At 38.2% G+C, this 17,095-nt stretch overlaps 2 protein-coding genes across 2 annotated transcripts; one reads left to right on the forward strand and one right to left on the reverse strand.

Annotated features, from left to right (window-relative positions):
* Nucleotides 1-2,476: 2,476 nt before the first annotated feature.
* LOC133871657 (selenium-binding protein 1-like) lies at nucleotides 2,477-8,788 on the forward strand. The gene is made up of 7 exons (XM_062309088.1): nucleotides 2,477-2,819; nucleotides 4,861-5,056; nucleotides 6,317-6,544; nucleotides 6,874-7,105; nucleotides 7,250-7,357; nucleotides 7,485-7,757; nucleotides 8,325-8,788. Exons 1-7 carry the CDS (start codon nucleotides 2,660-2,662, stop codon nucleotides 8,604-8,606), a joined length of 1,479 nt encoding a protein of 492 aa, XP_062165072.1. The 5' UTR covers nucleotides 2,477-2,659; the 3' UTR covers nucleotides 8,607-8,788.
* Nucleotides 8,789-11,547: 2,759 nt separating this feature from the next.
* On the reverse strand, nucleotides 11,548-16,438 carry LOC133871667 (uncharacterized). The gene is made up of 9 exons (XM_062309096.1): nucleotides 16,212-16,438; nucleotides 15,970-16,092; nucleotides 15,805-15,867; nucleotides 14,584-14,650; nucleotides 14,351-14,451; nucleotides 13,071-13,115; nucleotides 12,674-12,988; nucleotides 12,476-12,578; nucleotides 11,548-12,007 (listed from the first exon to the last, which is right to left on the reverse strand). Exons 1-9 carry the CDS (start codon nucleotides 16,227-16,229, stop codon nucleotides 11,925-11,927), a joined length of 918 nt encoding a protein of 305 aa, XP_062165080.1. The 5' UTR covers nucleotides 16,230-16,438; the 3' UTR covers nucleotides 11,548-11,924.
* Between the last annotated feature and the right edge of the window lie 657 nt (nucleotides 16,439-17,095).

Genomic DNA, 17,095 nt, shown 5'->3' on the forward strand with positions numbered 1-17,095 from the left:
GAAGCCGGGGCTTGTGGTTGTTGAACCTTTGAGGCGCTTGTTCTCCAGGGAGACAGATCGGCCTGCCTCCCTGACGTACTCATTTTTGGGCGGCCTTCTTTGGAACCTTGCCCGGAATGGGCCTACTGGTCGTTACGGACCACCCAGCTATCGGGGCCCCCCGCTTGTCCAAGATTACTTTTTGCTCTGGGATTTGGTACCCAAAGCACTCGTTCAGGCTGTGAACTGAAACGAGATTCTCGTAGTCGATAGACGACTGGACCGCCCTGGTCGAAAAGGAGAGCATGGCGTTGACCTCTTTGACTTTAGCGATGCTCAGCGTGGGTAGGATCCGTAAGTCGTTGACCAATGGCCTCCATTCTCTGGGCACCCGTTGGGAGTCCGGAATAACCGACTGGGAAGGGCATTCCCATTCCCCGGAGACCCGAAAAAACTGCTCTCTCCAACCTTTGTTGTTCCCGTACTTGCGCTGATCGAGGTAGATGAATATGGGATCTTGGTGCACTCGCAATTCGACGGCCCCGTCCTTGGTAGATGGACGGTATATGCTGAAGAACTGAGCGGCATCCATCTCAGTTCCGAGGACCTGCCGCCATAGGATAGACGACGCCACTACGTACCTCCAGCCATTCGGTGCTATCTGGCTGGGGGCTACCCCGAGGAACGCACACACCTCGCGAACAATCTTCGGAAATGGAAGTCGTACACCTGCCATGAGCATTCGCTCTGTCAGGGTAACTTTGCCACCGGCTATTCCCAGCGATCCGGGCTCTTGGAAGAAGATGTTGACAGACGGGCCGATGTCGTAGGCCCTCCGGAGGGTCGACTCATGACTCGCCAACCAAGTCGACTCCAACCGGTCTTCCGGCGGTACCAAGCGAACGGCCCCAGACCTGGTAGCCGGAGGTGGAACAATGGCCAAAGGGACGGGTTCACCAGAGGCATCCGCGTGGCCCTTAATTATTGAATCTCCTCTGCGAGTGATAGTCATACGGCGATCGGAAGAACTAACGGAGAAATGAAGCTAAAGAAGAAGACGAAAATGGGATAAGCGATGGAAGGGATGACCTGAATCGAGATCAAAAGGAGATATTTATAATGAGGCCAACAGCCTTTGGAAGGTGAAAGGACGCGACTGTCTGACTGATGGCGGCGGACGTCCATACTGTCAGCACAGTAACCGAAAAAGTACACTTCAGTCATTGAATGATTGCTTATTTTAGGAGCCTCACACTTAAAGGCTGAGTAAAATTAACCAGCGCGAAAGCACTCCAACGGCCGTCCGTTTCGGGCGATCGAAATTCACCCATGGTAGAGGGGATGTAAATGCCCGCTTATGGCAGGGCAGTGGACGGACGCGTCGCTTCCTCATGCAAAGGGGGAGTGGATACGATACCAACGAGTAATTGGGATATCTGAGACCCATTACCCGAAATTGCAGCACTGAGGACCTAATTCTCAGAACCCAAGTGTCAAAGAAAGATCAATGTAAGGTCCGGACTCGAGGGGTTTCAAAAGGCATCGCCGGAATTCCCGTCTCCTTATGAAAAAGGAGAGAGAATTCGGGGGGTAATTGTTAGGGAAATTTATAAAAAAGAAACTTTTGGTGACTCCGAACAAGCGCAGAGCCCAACGGCTATAACAGGGAGAATCCGGAGAGGAAAGGAGGAGCAGTGAAACATTAAATGAAGGCTTTAATGGGGAAATCACTTCATAAAAAGCAGTGATCCAGCTGGTCAAAGACAACCGCCGCATCCAGAAAAGCACGAACTGCAGCGTGAGATGATCATCTGAGATCGTCGAAGGGAATTAATGGGGAAAAGATGAGCATCTTAGAGTAATAAATAGCAGTACGGACTAAGAAGGAAAAAGGTATAAGAAGTAACAAACAGAAGAGAGAAAATGGAGAAAAAACACCCCCAGGTTCTCTGATCTAAAGATTTTCCATCCTCCATCTTTGAATCCATACTAATTTGACCGTCGGAGGGGGCTTGGCCGGAAACCCCGCCGGTCCTTCTGTTTTGCAGGGCGTGGAGGAAATCGTTCCAAGATTTTACGCTCTAATCAACTCGGAGTCTGGAGACCAGTCAGGAGCTGACACGTGTCACATTCGAAATTTGACATTAACGATAATAATTTGGTGAAACATTTGGGGGGTTAAATGTAATTTTTTCAATAGTTTTTATCATTTCTCAAAATAAAAATAAAGAAAAATAAGATCTACACAGTGAACGGTTGACATTGTACGACCCATTCGCAAATCGGCGCAGAATCCACGGACAATCACAAATGCCGTGGCGGACTCTGAGCAGTCGATTGACCTCGAAGCGAGACATGTGAGGTTAATGTCAGATAAGGTTCCCACGTCACATCAAGCAAAATTCCCGATACGTCCCCCCTGGACAATGTTTGCACTTGCACGAAGCCCAAATCTGTAACCACGTACAAAACAAAGATGAACCACTCCCTATGTCGGGAACGTGCCACGTCATGGGGCAAGAAATACCTGTCACTTGTCCTTTTTTAAGGTCGATCAGTATTGGATAGAGATTCTTCCATGTGGGACTCTCGTCTCTTTACTTCTACTTGAACTTTCTCTTCTTGCTTGCCTGCTGGCTTTGCTCTCTGTTTGAATCGTCTTTGAGAGAGAGAGAGAGAGATGGCTACGGATGTGGCAGTGTTGAAACACGGAGTGGTGGGGGAGGAGAAGCATGCGAACGCGAGTGCGTGCTGCAAGACAGGACCGGGGTACGCCACCCCGTTGGAGGCCATGTCTGGTCCCAGAGAGGCTCTGATCTATGTCACATGCGTTTATACAGGTACCCCCAGCTTCATCTTTCTCTACTTCAATTGATTTGGCATCGCATAAATAGCAATTTTGCCATTGTGGCAGGGGAAATTCTTAGTAGTTGTTTGGATAGACGGTTTGCTCAGTTTATGATTGAATTTCTGAGCTGAGGGTGTTTCTCTTTTTGTTTCTTTCTTGGGTGTTTTTTTTTTTTTTTTTTTTTTTTTTTATATTTTTTTTATGGGAATAAAAGGAACGACAATATTTGTAATTTTGGCTTATCGACAGATATGTAGTTCTTGGGGGTTCTTCTATTCTTTTGGATGCTTAAATCCAATTCGAAGAACATTCTGTACATTTAGACAAGTAAATCGCTCGTAGCTCCTTTTAGCTTCCATTGCCTCTGACCATTAAATTGTCAGAGGTATGAAAGGGTAGGTTACTTAGTGCTGTCCTGATTTGTGTCCCTTTTCCTGCTTTGAGATGATATCATGGTTTTAAGATATTAGCTTTCTCTGTTAATCGTTTCACTACTGGATCCTCAAGGACCTCAACTGTAAGAGAATGAGCAGTTAGTCCTACTTGGCAAGCCTAATTGGGTGGACTATATATGCCTGCCCGTACTAAATCCCATTTCACGAAATGCATCCTGAGTTGAACAATATTTATCATCACGCTTCCTTGCATTGCTAAATCAAAAGCCTAAATCTACGTGGTGCATCTCCTCTGTAACTGTTATTTTGAGCCGTGTATCTAACAACCTTTGGCTGTTTCATTTGCCTTTTGAGTTAAAAGATGAACCCAACTGGTAACCTGAAATGTTGTTCTTCTTAAGTTGCTTCTTATAATTCAAGAACTCTAGCTGTCTTTTCATTTGGATATTTGCATTATTTTGTTCTTATCCTTTGTTAATTTAGTATCGTAGGATTCTTATATTTGCATGGCTTCATTTTCTGATTTTCCTTAAATTTTCCATTTGGTTTCTATCTAGGAATGAATATGATGAATGCATTAATTACGCAGTTATACACTCTGAGAAAGCCAATGATGATCTAGATAATTTATCACTTGAAGCAATCATCTTTGATGTCCTTTTAAGAATTTTGGATGCAGAGGGACGCTTTTTTTGCATTGTGAGGGTCATATCCCCTTGCACCATTTTTTCTTTTGTCACAATGATGTCCTTTCTTGTTTATCCTCACTTTAATGTTTCATTTTATTGATAAACAAGGAAAAATAAGAGGGTATCTTGATTTGGATTCAAAACTTGGTTTTCTCTTCTTCTATTTCATCGTTTTATGGTTCTTTAACTTCTGAAAGGCCCAGTGGCAAATGAGTGAATCTTTAAAGTTTGTAGTGATGGAGTTTTAGGTTGCTTTTCTGCAATTTTTTTTTTTTAAAAAAAAAATGACCTGTGGCTGATCCGCTGATACTAGCACCAAATAAACATCAAGTGAAAAATGAAGATTTCCTTCTTGGTTTTTTCAAGCAAACCATACTCCAAATATATTTAAACAGTTTTGGATTTTCCCCCCTTCCTGTCTTGCAGAAGTATGGATTTCAATGAGGCAGTTTCTTTTCCATATATTATCTTTTTATATAACCTGTTGGTGTCTTTACAATTTATGGTTATATTGGTGGATATTTGTTCCTCACCTTTGGTCTCCACCACTAAATATCCTTTTCTGTGCGTGGACCAATTGATTAGTTCTTGTTCTTTCCACAGATTGCTTTTGTGCAGATATGGAATCGTTTTGAATTACTTATCTTAGTTTGACATCTTTAAACCACCATTTATTCCAAAAACTTAAACTAATAGAAAATGATCACGTGTGGGCGCAAACTCCACCTCAATAAATGAAGTCTAATACGTTGAATATTTAATTGAATTGAGGTAAATTACGAAAATAAGGTTTGAACTCAAAACTTTTATTCTGATACCATGTTAAAACACTCTATATCCCAAAAGTTTAAGCTAATAAATAGCAGTGAATTTAATCATTTGATTAATATTCTAACAGAGATACTATAATAAGTTATTAAATTCAATGGTTTGATGCATGCATATACAGGAACGGGAATAGAGAAGCCTGATTACCTGGCCACTGTGGACATAGATCCAAGCTCTCCTACTTATTCAAAAGTTATCCACAGGCTGCCTGTGCCTCATGTAGGCGATGAACTACATCATTCAGGGTGGAATTCATGCAGCTCTTGCCATGGAGATCCATCAGCAGATCGACGGTTTCTGATCCTACCTTCACTAGTGTAAGAGACTAAATTTTATGTTGCATCAATGACTTCATTACAAACATAAACATATATAAATGCACAGATACAAATCAGTAGTATAACTAATGTGTGCGTATGTGTGTGTGTATATATAGTATTTGGTTAAGAAATGGAAATTTATTGATGAATGAGAAAAGGGTGGACAAAATTGGCCAACGTAAAATGGTAGAAAAAGAATGTAAGCAAGAGCTTTAGAACCTACTTTATTTGAAGCTTGTAATAAATATTCTTAGTGCAAAAGTACTGGTAAACGACTAGTTTGGAGACTGGCTCGTGTGTATTGCATTGAGTCTGAGAATATTGTTGTGAATCACCATTTGATAAATTTAAGTGGTTCATATAATTGAAATACTAGTTAAATTTATGAACTGTGATCAGTTTTGAAATTGCAACTTAACAGTCTGAAGTTCTCTTAATCTCTGGATTGTTGTGGACGAGTTTGAAAAGATGTATATCCATATATAGTGCTTCATTTAGTTCTAGGATTTAGTCATAATCAAGCAGTTAGGCAGTGGTTTAATCGCATGTCCCATCTCGCACTTGGGTTTGACCTGGTGTTTGTAGCTCGCTGTCTAATAATGTAGTATTTCATTGCTTAGAAGGGTTTTTCTAATGTACGTATAGTAATCTTGTGATGATTTATGTATTTAATAACCTATTATTGGTGCTCTAGTTTTCCTTAATTTAGTTTTATGAGCAGTATCACATTCTTAAACCTCACCAGTATGCGTGGACTAGAAAATTATGGCTCAGGTTTAATAGGTCTACACCTTTTTTTACTTTTTTGGCACATCCCCACACTGTTTAGATCCTAGATATGTAATTTCTGGTTGCATTTTATGTTTTGGAATATCCCCACGAAAGAAACACAAGTGAAACACTTTTATCCATGAATCTTATAAGTCTTTTATTTTCAACAAAAGGATCAGTTTTATGGTTTGGTGAGATACGATTGATGGTATTGAATTTTGACAATTTCTGTTTTGGTCTGGTACCTTTTTGTGTTTTCTTGTATTTCCAAGGGATCTTTGCTATAGGATGCTTATGTGCCTTAAAATTCCATGGAAGCATTTTAGAATAACTTCGTTTCCATAAGAGACCTAATAATGAAGCCTTAAGTATTTCCTCTCAACTGTTCTCCAAAAGTTCCGATTACTAGTATTGATGTTTTCTAATTTGAAAGAGATGCATCAACTGTCTGTGATATAATTTCCTTACTAAGTCAAGTTTTTTCAGATCTGGGCGGATATATGTGATTGACACAAAAACCAATCCAAAGGCTCCATCATTGCATAAAGTTGTTGAACCTGAAGATATCATTCAGAAGACTGGTTTAGCTTATCCACACACATCCCATTGTCTTGCTTCTGGAGATATAATGGTGTCATGCCTTGGAGATAAAGATGGAAATGCTGCAGGGAATGGCTTTCTTCTCCTTGATTCCAAATTTAATGTGAAAGGAAGGTAGAGTAACTTGAGACAATCTTTTGTCTAACTTGAGACATACATGTAAAAATAATCTTTTACTATAAGCATGCTAGTTTTGGAAAATCTTGTGTCTCATCTATGCTTCTTTTGTTGTTCAATTTCTTAGATTAATTAATGTAAACAATCTGTCAACATGCAAGATAAGATTGATAATGCACAACACTGGAAAGCTTTTCGAAGATTTCATGTAGATGGTAACAGTTTCATAACATATTTGAATTGTTGGCATTGTAAATTGAACATGTCTAAGGCAGATTTGATCGTTATATTCATAATATAACCTTAGCTCCCTTGAGATCTATCAGGTGGGAGAAACCAGGGCATAGTCCACTGTTTGGCTACGATTTCTGGTACCAACCACGACACAAGACAATGATAAGCTCATCATGGGGTGCCCCTGCTGCTTTCACCAAAGGTTTCAACCTTCAACATGTTTCTGATGGTTTATATGGGAGGCATCTGCATGTGTACAGCTGGCCAGGGGGCGAACTGAGACAAACATTGGATCTTGGCAGTACAGGGCTCTTACCTTTGGAGGTGATTGTGTAGAAATTCTACAGCATTGTTTCCTATATCAGAATCTGGCCAATGTTATTATTTGTTAATTTAATTTCTATTATTTTTGTTATCAAAATTTTATTGTTCTGGACCTACTTTGTCTCAATCTAACGGATTTTGTAGATAAGGTTCCTGCATGATCCTTCAAAAGACACAGGGTTTGTTGGTTGTGCCTTGACAAGTAACATGGTGCGATTTTTCAAGACCCAAGATGGCTCATGGAGCCACGAGGTATACACATAAGATATCTATTATGTCTACGCAGTAGCGTGCCCATGTGTCTGTTCGCCTTAAATTTTCTCTGTATTGTCTTTTGTAGAAGCATTGTGGCCCACAGTACTCTGATTAATATTTGCAGGTTGCAATATCAGTGAAGCCATTGAAGGTGGAAAACTGGATTCTTCCAGAAATGCCTGGGCTTATAACTGATTTTCTGATCTCTCTTGATGATCGTTTTCTGTACTTCGCGAACTGGCTTCATGGGGATGTGAGGCAGTATAACATTGAGGACCCTAAGAATCCTGTATTGACAGGCCAAGTATGGGTTGGGGGACTCATACGAAAGGGCAGCCCAATAGTGGCAGTGGGAGAAGACGGTAAAACATGGCAGTTTGACATTCCAGAGATTAAGGTTTGTATGATCTCCATTGTAGAGTTGGATCTCTTTCTGAGCTAGCTTATTGCTGCCTAATTTATAATTGATTGGGCGCTTTTGTTAACAATTTCTCTAACGAGAGTCTTAGTTTGGAATATTGCTCATGTGAATTTTGGATAATGCTTTAAAAGTATTTTCACACGGAGACGCATCAGATAATCTGTTTGGCTCTTTAAGTTTCTGGTTTACATCATGTTTCCGTAACAAAAACTTCTATATATCGATTGACTAATATTCATTATTTGGTGATTGACAGTGTTTAACATTTAATAATGTCATGAATGTCATTCATCACTTGAAATGCCTTTTTCCCATAAAGTGGCATTCCTAGTTGAGCTAGACCATTCAACTGATAGGCTGCAGCAAAATAGAAGTATTTGACCATTTCACCATATCTCTGATGTTTCATGGTAGTATAAACTAGTGTAATTATGTGGCTTAGGTGCAAAAAACCCTTCTATTTCACATACTAATCTGATAGTAGTTTTGCTCCATGGAGTACCATTAATTTACTCTATTATTTGCTTCAAATTTTCCTTTCAGGGAAATCAGTTGAGAGGGGGACCTCAAATGATACAGTTAAGCTTAGATGGGAAGCGGCTTTATGCCACCAACTCGCTCTTTAGTACATGGGATCGTCAATTTTATCCTGATCTTGTTGAGAAAGGATCCCACATGCTACAGATTGATGTTAACACAGAGAAAGGTGGTCTGACAATAAACCCCAACTTTTTCGTGGATTTTTCAGGTGAACCTGATGGTCCATCCCTAGCCCATGAGATGAGATATCCTGGTGGTGACTGCACTTCAGATATATGGGTTTGAGCAACTTTGAAAACTTTTTTTTTTTTTTTTTCCCAGCAATAAAGGCTAATCTTGCAAGATGTAATAGGAAACAGAGTCTTTGCAAGATGTACTTATCTGTCCAACTTATGTTGATTGTGATGACAGCATGGATGTAAGGGCAACACAGTCTTTGATGGATGAAATAATATTTGTACTTCCAATTGTGGTTTCATATATATATATATATATACACGTTCACTAAACGATTACGGTCGCACAGTCAGATTGCCTTCATTTTACGTTGAGCATGTGGTGGTAGCCTGCCACCTGGTGACGGCCCCATGGGAATTCTGATACAACATTCGTTTCAATTGGCTAAAAGATTTTCAGTAATACGTTCACTAAACGATCACGGAGTCACTGTCTGATTGCCTTTATTTCAAGTTGAGCATGTGGTGGTAGCCTTCCGCTTGGTGACGGCCCCACGGGAATTCTGATACACCATTGATCACCACATGCATATTGAATCGGATAGAGACACCCACAATAATAGAAGCGATTCATTGAGAAACTCGTCGTACAAAGAGAATGAAAGCTGCGCGGAAGAGAACCCATTCATTATGTCTTGTGCTCGCACCACTGTTAATGATCCTTCTTCTGCAAGAACTCGGCTCAGTTGATAGAGTTGCTGCTACACAAAACAACTACGATGATGATCATGATGATGATCACACTCACGGACAATGCAACGGTTTGACAGGCGGCAGGTTTCTTTGAACGACCAAATACATATTTCCAGGAGTTCTCAGGGCCGATCAGCCGGTATGTGGCAAACTAGTGAGGGGTGAGGCGTATAGTGGAAGTTGTCTGCCTCCGCCAGCAAACCGTCCGAACAGAGGCTGCAACAAGTACTACAGGTGTAGGATGCGATGTCGTCTAGCTACTTGTTCACTATTTGCATATTATTATCCCAGTATCATATGTCAATTTGCTTTCGTTAATTTTTTCCTGCTTCTCTTAACTATATATATATATATGTATGATGTATGTCTCCAAGAAAATCTCTGGATCGTTCTTTATGACCATGTCTTGGATTCCTCACGAGTGCCATGTGACAGAGATTGAGCACACTGGGACATGCTACAATGGGAAAACAACATTTTCTGATCACCCTATCAATTCCTTCACAGTCCCATCCCTCACAGTTATTAAAGATTTTTTTTTAAAAAAAATAAAATAAAAATAAAATCTCTGCGTGTGTATGTGGCAGGGCATGCAGTGATATGGTAACAAATTGTTGTTATATATGTCTATCCATCTAAATGCAATAATAGAGTAGAACAAAACATATAATAAAAGAGGAAAAATAGCACATGAAAACGAAAGGAATACAATATATATTATCAAGGTTTGGTGAAGTGCAGTCCCACAGCTTCTAGCTAGTGCGGCTTCCACTAAGAGCTTTTTTCCAAAAAGTCTTTGATGATTCTCGATCAAAGTGCTTAAAAGTAGGAAGGATTTACAGAAACGTCGTCTAACTCGATCAATCCACCATGAAGTCTCTCAAATTCTGCTTCCTTTTTGTCCTTGCCCTTGTCTATCTCTTCAACCCTTCTTCCTTGGCAACCCATGCTCACAGTAGTACCCCATGCAACGGTTCGATTGCAGAGTGCAATGAAGAAAATGAGCAGTTGATGGAGTCAGAGATAAGTCGGAGATTTCTTGCACAACAGAAATCCATATCATATGGGGCGCTAAGGCCAGACCGCCCTGCCTGCGACTCCGGAGCTAGAGGTCAAGCTTATAGTGACAGTGAAGGCTGTCTCCCTCCCCCAGCTAACCCTCCCAATAGAGGGTGCCCTAAATATTACCGTTGTAGGTCCGGCTCCTGATCATCTAAACTCCATGCATGGAAGTTGTATGACATGATGATGATCCAAGCTTCAAACCCATATGGTTGAAACAAGTTTTAATTTAAGGTTCATGTAAATCTATCTGTTGTCGTTTGTAATATGCAGTGATTTTCTAATTCTTGATATCAACCACGAATCTATATATCCAAACTATTGCTATAAATTAACTCTTAAATAATCTCAATTTGTCGGTACTTAACTTCTTCTGCTTTATCATTTGTTTTCCTTGGCTTTAATTTCATTTTGTCCAATTATGTCTCGTAATTAACAACTCAATTGCTTTCATATTATTTTCAACCATTTCTTTTTCATCTAATTTTCATTCAAACACAGTAATTAGTTTGATTTGCATCGTTCTTCTGATTCTTTTCATATTTCTTTTGAGAAACTTAATAATATAATTTTGTTTGTCGATTTTACAATTTGCTTATTATGTTAGGTTGTCGTTTTACTTTTAATTAATAGCCATCGTCGTGCAGTGCTGGATGTGAGTAAAGGTAGGTGATAATGCCTTTTTGTGAAGGATATAATTTGAACCTATAATGTTGTTCATTATTATAAGAATTATACATTATTCTCAAAAATTAGTGGGATTGGTAGGTAGAATCCAAAATTACTTTCAAAATTCATAAACACACCCCACTCCATCACAGAATAGGAATTATTTTACGGTCCAGATTAAATTTATAATAGTTAATAATGCATATGCCGCCTACGTAGGCACATCACTTAAATTTTTTTTAAATGATATAGCACCATATACACAGTTAAATGTTGTAAAATGTATACCCCCTAAGAAATGTAGAAGTTTCCTACAAATCGAGAAATTTTCTACAAACCAACATCTAAGAATGACATGTACGTGTCTTTTAGCAATGAGAAACAATGTTTTTATAATAGCATGTGCTTCTCACATACTTTTTAATAGTTTAAAAAAGACAGGTCACTTTTAAAGGTGGTTTGTAAGAGTTTTCTATATACCAATTGGTAGGAAATTTGTGTCATAATTCCCCAATTATACCAAAGATTTAGAACTGCAAGGATACAGAGTCCAGCCAAACTCCAAGTTACCAAATCTGATCCTAATAATAATATTGAAAAGAACCACAATTTTAAAATAAATAATTAAAAAAGATACTAGAGATCATCCCCCACATTTTTAAGGTCAACTACAGGAGTCCCGTTGCAGAATTCTATAACACATAACGAAACATAAAGGCATGCCTAAACAAAAAGGGGGAAATTTGACATTTTTATCTAAGAATGGATATCCTTAACGCTCATTTTGTCCAAATACAGACTAATGTCGATGAAATTGGTCACTCATATGGCAGGCAGGGTCCACATATGGCTCAAGAAACAAATAAAGGAGAAAAAAGGAAAAACTGGTTACAAGTGAGAAAGACAATGATAGCTTTCAGCCCACATAACTGAAAATCTGGATCTACCTAAATGAAAGCTTCCATACCTCTCGGACATTAGATGAACCATCTGCAACTTCAGCAACCAGGTTAGCAGCCATAACACCTGAAGGGGGAAAAAGAGGTCCACTTAACTAGTACTCTGTACCATTTGAGTTAATTTCACCAAAATACAGTACCATAAGAAATGTATATATAGATTAACCATGACACGTTAAGCATGCACTGCATAGCTCCTGAATTTGGACTCTATATTAGGCACAGAAATATTAACTGTGTGCATCAGCTCAGACCTACAGAGCACATGACCAACATGAAGTTACATAACAAACAAATTGTCTGAGTCCTCTTGCTCTTGGCCTGCCTATGATATTTGTCTAAGAAATAATATTTTCAGAAAATAATTGAAGCATACAAGATTTATTACAATGAGAAAGGCTACTCATTCATTATGACGATATGCTGTAAATGTTTCATTTCCCTCGCACATGATCTCAAGGGGCAAAAAAAAAAAAAATTTGCACGATATAGCCTTTGCAATTTTTGTGAACATATTTCAGAAGGACTAGCTCACCATCTTTCTCTACCAGAGATAGGAACCGCCGTGTTCCCCCACCTACTCCAAAATAATGTTTCTTTGCTGCCATGTAAACAACCCCATGAGGACAGCTTGTGCTCTGTAAATTAAAAACTTTTAGAGCATTTAGCTTCAAAATGACAAAAATATATGGTCAGAGACTAAAAGGCCAGGGAAAAAGAAAAGAAAAGAAACCTTCTTGATAAGTTCAAAAAGGCTTTGGAGAGTGGAGATTGAGTAAACCGTTTCTGCCATTAAAACAATATCATAACCAGCAACTTGACTGTGCCCTGAACTATAGTGTAGATCATTCTCATTGTCTTGTACAGGAGGAAGAAGTTTATGGATTTCACTCCAGTCACCAGCAAAGAAACGAACTTCACCACCAGAATTTTTCGCGTTTGTTGCTAAAGGTTTATTTTTTCCTGAAAGATTTGCATTTACGTTGGGAATGGTTAGACAACGTATGACCTCAGCATTGAAGTCCTGAAAATGAACAACAGCTGCACCCTGACATAACAAATGGAGAAGCTCAGCAGACCTATAAATTTTCAACAATCTTCTATACAACAACCAAAGAAGCAAAGTTCACCTCAAGACACGCAAAGATCCCTGGAAGTCCATGACCACATCCAAGCTGAAAAGATTAGAGGAAGCTCATTAGGGGGTAGCAAGGAAGGAGAGGGCAAGAGATAAAAGGCATCTGTCTCAATTTCCATTCACAATATCCTGACAATTGGTAATTAGGGCAGGAATTACCAAACATGATTATAAAGATATACAAAAACTACCACAAAGTAACTATCCCCACAGGTTGACCAAAGTTTAACCAAATTCAAACATTGAATCACTGCATACCTAGATCTGACATTCAAATTTAAGCTTCATTTAACGTCTAAATCCACCTATGTTGTTGACATAATCAAAAGCAAGTTATTATCATTGTACAACATTCACATGAACTTGAGAATAAAGTATCGTAAATCAAGTAGACAAAATGAGCAGATATATAAATTACAGGGGGAGTTATATTGTTGGAGATCCTATAAGCAGTGTTGTTGAAGCACGCCTAAAGCACAAAGAGCAAAGTGCTGGAGGAAAAGCTTCTGTTACCCCTAAATCAATACACATGTAATTAAGCAGACCTAAAGTACCAAAAGCACACGCTCTTTTGCAATAACTGTTGGATCTGAAACCAATTAAAACTTATGTTGATTAGTTATGCAAAATCTTTTCTCATGATCTACTACACTAAACACAAGTTTGTTTTCCCTTATATATGTAAATCTGTGGGACAGGGTCTAGAAGAAGAAAACACCAAAAGTTCAAGGTCCCATATCATCCATCCCACCCTCCCTTTTATGAGCAAAAGTTCTCTTAATTTTTACCGGACAAAATGTTTTGGGGGAAAAACAGAACTAATACAGGCCTAAAACAAAATGACCCTAAAAAAGAAAATCCATATGAAAATAAAAAAAAAAAAAAAAAGAAAAGAAAAAGGATATGTCGTTTAAATGAAAACGGAATGCCGTTTAAAACAAAGCATTGAATTTGTTTGCTCTCTGTTTCACCCAAAAGCAAATCTCTCATCCATGAGGCATGAGTAATCATATAAATGTACCAAATCAATATTGACAGCCTGACTATGTAACATCAGCATGGGCATTTAGAAGGAAAACACAAAATATAAATTATTAACAACAATGCAGCAATTGAGCTTCTGCATTAAAAAGATGTAGTCATAAAACACCAAAGATATCGCTTTTCCATTTTATCTAGAAGATGAAAACCACTGTGATCTTATCATCCTAAGTATTCACATGTTTATGCATCGTTGAACATTATAGAATCACCTGAAAATTAGGAGCCCACCTCTAAAACTCGCTTTTCGCTGAATGACAAATTGCCATTTCTAACCTCTGAGCAAAGGGCTTTAACTAGATCCAGTGAACCTTCCCATATCTTCAGGCCCCCTGCATTATCAGTTGATCATAAGCACAACAAATATGACTCAATTTATGAATATGAAAACCAAACTTGAAACAGAGTTGCAACAAAAACAAGCAGCTAAAAAAAAAAGCAAAGACAGGAGAATTCTTACACACCTTCATATTTCCCCGGGACTAAATCGGAGTTGGATAAACCGAAAACCTCTTGAGTATTAACCCGGCCCTAAAAGAGGCAATATATAAATTGGTCATATAACAAGGTTGCATTTGGATTTAAGTATTTAAAACCAAGGTAATTGTTAGTATGAATCGCTTTATATGGAATTTAACAGCAGATGATGGATTTGAGTTTTGATTATTTACTTCAATAAAAACACTAGTTTTATGAATTTGGCATAACATCTATGCCTAATCATTTCAAATCTACTTCTTAATAAGGCTTAATTCCATCCATGAATTATCAATAGAAAAAATTTATAGTTTTCATACTTTATTCAATAATTTTAGTTTCAAATTTTTCTAGATCTTCTCTTCTTCTAGTTTCAAATTTTATTTTATTTTATTTTTTATATTATTTTTTTCTTTTTTTCTTTTTTTATGATGAGGAACCCCTCCAAGGCAAAGCCACTTCATGTATACTTGGATTGTGCCTTTACACTTTTTAATGAATTTGCAATTACTTATCAAAAAGATATACTTTATTCAAGCCATTTAAACTAAAAGCTAAAATCAAATCCTTATCTTCAACTACTTCCATCAAAGTAATTTAAAATCCTAGAAACTGTCGAGTATTAACAAAATTCCTTACAGGCCGAAAAATATGTGAAGAATTGCAAAGAATTCAAAATTTTGAATCTTTTCAGAAGTTTCCATTATCTGGGACTGGATGGAAAACCATTCTGTTTTCATTATCCATGGTCAGTCCTTAGTTATTTCAAAAAATCAAATCTTTAAACAGTAGATTCAAAGTTCTCTCTCTCTTAGAATTAGGCATTTAAAAAAAAAAAAAAAAAAGTTCTCATTCTCTTATATTTTTGTCCATTTTATTTGCTTGCATTTTCTTTTCCACAATTTTCTAGGCAACCAAGCAGTTTAAAAAAAATACTCAGACTTTCCATTATCTGAGACATCAAGCGCAGCCTAATAAAACCATTCAGCTCTTCTAGCTTGACGTTCTTATTGATTTTGGAAACCAAAGCTAAAATGTAGATAACACTGAAAATTCTCACTCTTTCAGAAATCAAAACCACAAAACATATAATAAACCCTTACATAAGCATAACATGTTCCATGTTTTCTCCTTTTTTTTGTCATACTTTTCCCTTTTCTTTTCCTTCATTCTCTCGGCAACCAAACAGAGGGAAAGAGAAAAGTTACCTTGAGCAAAGTAAGTTCCCCCAAGTTCACAGGCTCCACAGTGTACTTCACAGAAGACGATATCTATTTCACAAAAAATAAATAAAAATCTCAATCGAACCCCTAAATTTAGTCAAATTAATGAATTGATGACAATAATAAGAATGATAACGATAATGATAGTACCTCAGAGGAAAGTACTTCGACGCAAGGAGGTGGAGGAGGGAGAGGCGTTTCTGGAGAATCAAGAAACCCTAGACCCGACTTGTCCGAAGATGAGAATAATTGAAACGTTTCGAAACTTGGTTTCTGAGAAAGGTTTATGGAGAGCGTTAGTAACGCGTAAAACAGAGTCAAGTATCAGAGCGTGGAAGCTCAAATCATTTGTCTGCGTGCGTTAGGGTATTACGACTGTCGTTTAGGCTCACCTCCGAGTTTGCCGCCATTCTGGCGCTACTTCTGAGCTTCCCAGTCTCCGCAGCGGCAGGCCCAAATGGGGGTTGTTTCTTTTCGGCTTTCGTTTGATGTTTTCTGTTCCCTTTGGTATCGCTATTCGCTACCCTGCCAATTTTTCGTGCTAGCTGCAACTGGACACGACCTCGATCGATAGGAAATTTGAAGATTAAAATTAGATAAAATTACATTTTACCCTTTAAGTTTTACCAAAATTACAATTTTCTTCCAAAGTGAAAAAAATTAAAAAATTAAAATTACAATGCTACCACTTTTGGTTTAGAAATCCAAGCAAAGGAAGAAGAAGAAGCCCCGGGGGGGCTCTAATATTAATATTAAAAGTCAGAGGACGAGATCAAACAAGTTCCCACGAACGAGGCCGTTCGGAGTTTTCAAAGTCTTCTAAATCTGTGGTCAATGACTCCATTCTCTGCCTTCTTCCAATCTTCTTGTGGCCATGGCAATGGACAGCTTGAGAGGCGTAGGAGCCTGAAGGAATAGCTGGGATTGAAGGTGGTCTATCTGGGTCAGGCTCTGCAGCACAGAACAGGTTCACATCTACGTTGGAAGCAGTGGCGGAGGCAGGATTTTAGATCACGGAGAGCAAAATTAAAAATTAAAGTTGAACACAATTTGATTAAAAATACTAAAAAATATTACTAACGAAACAACTAAACAATTTAACAAAATTTTTTGATTGTTTAAAATATATAAATGTAACTTATACTTTATTTTGTCAAGCCTATCCTCCACGTGTTTCTATATTTCAAATTTGCTAAATCTAACTTGACACGAGCTCCTTTAAAATTGATTGAATCCCAATGAAATCATTGTTGTTTTCCATAATTTCAAGTAACTA

Source organism: Alnus glutinosa, chromosome 1, assembly GCF_958979055.1.
Source record: "Alnus glutinosa chromosome 1, dhAlnGlut1.1, whole genome shotgun sequence".
Lineage (NCBI taxonomy): Eukaryota > Viridiplantae > Streptophyta > Magnoliopsida > Fagales > Betulaceae > Alnus > Alnus glutinosa.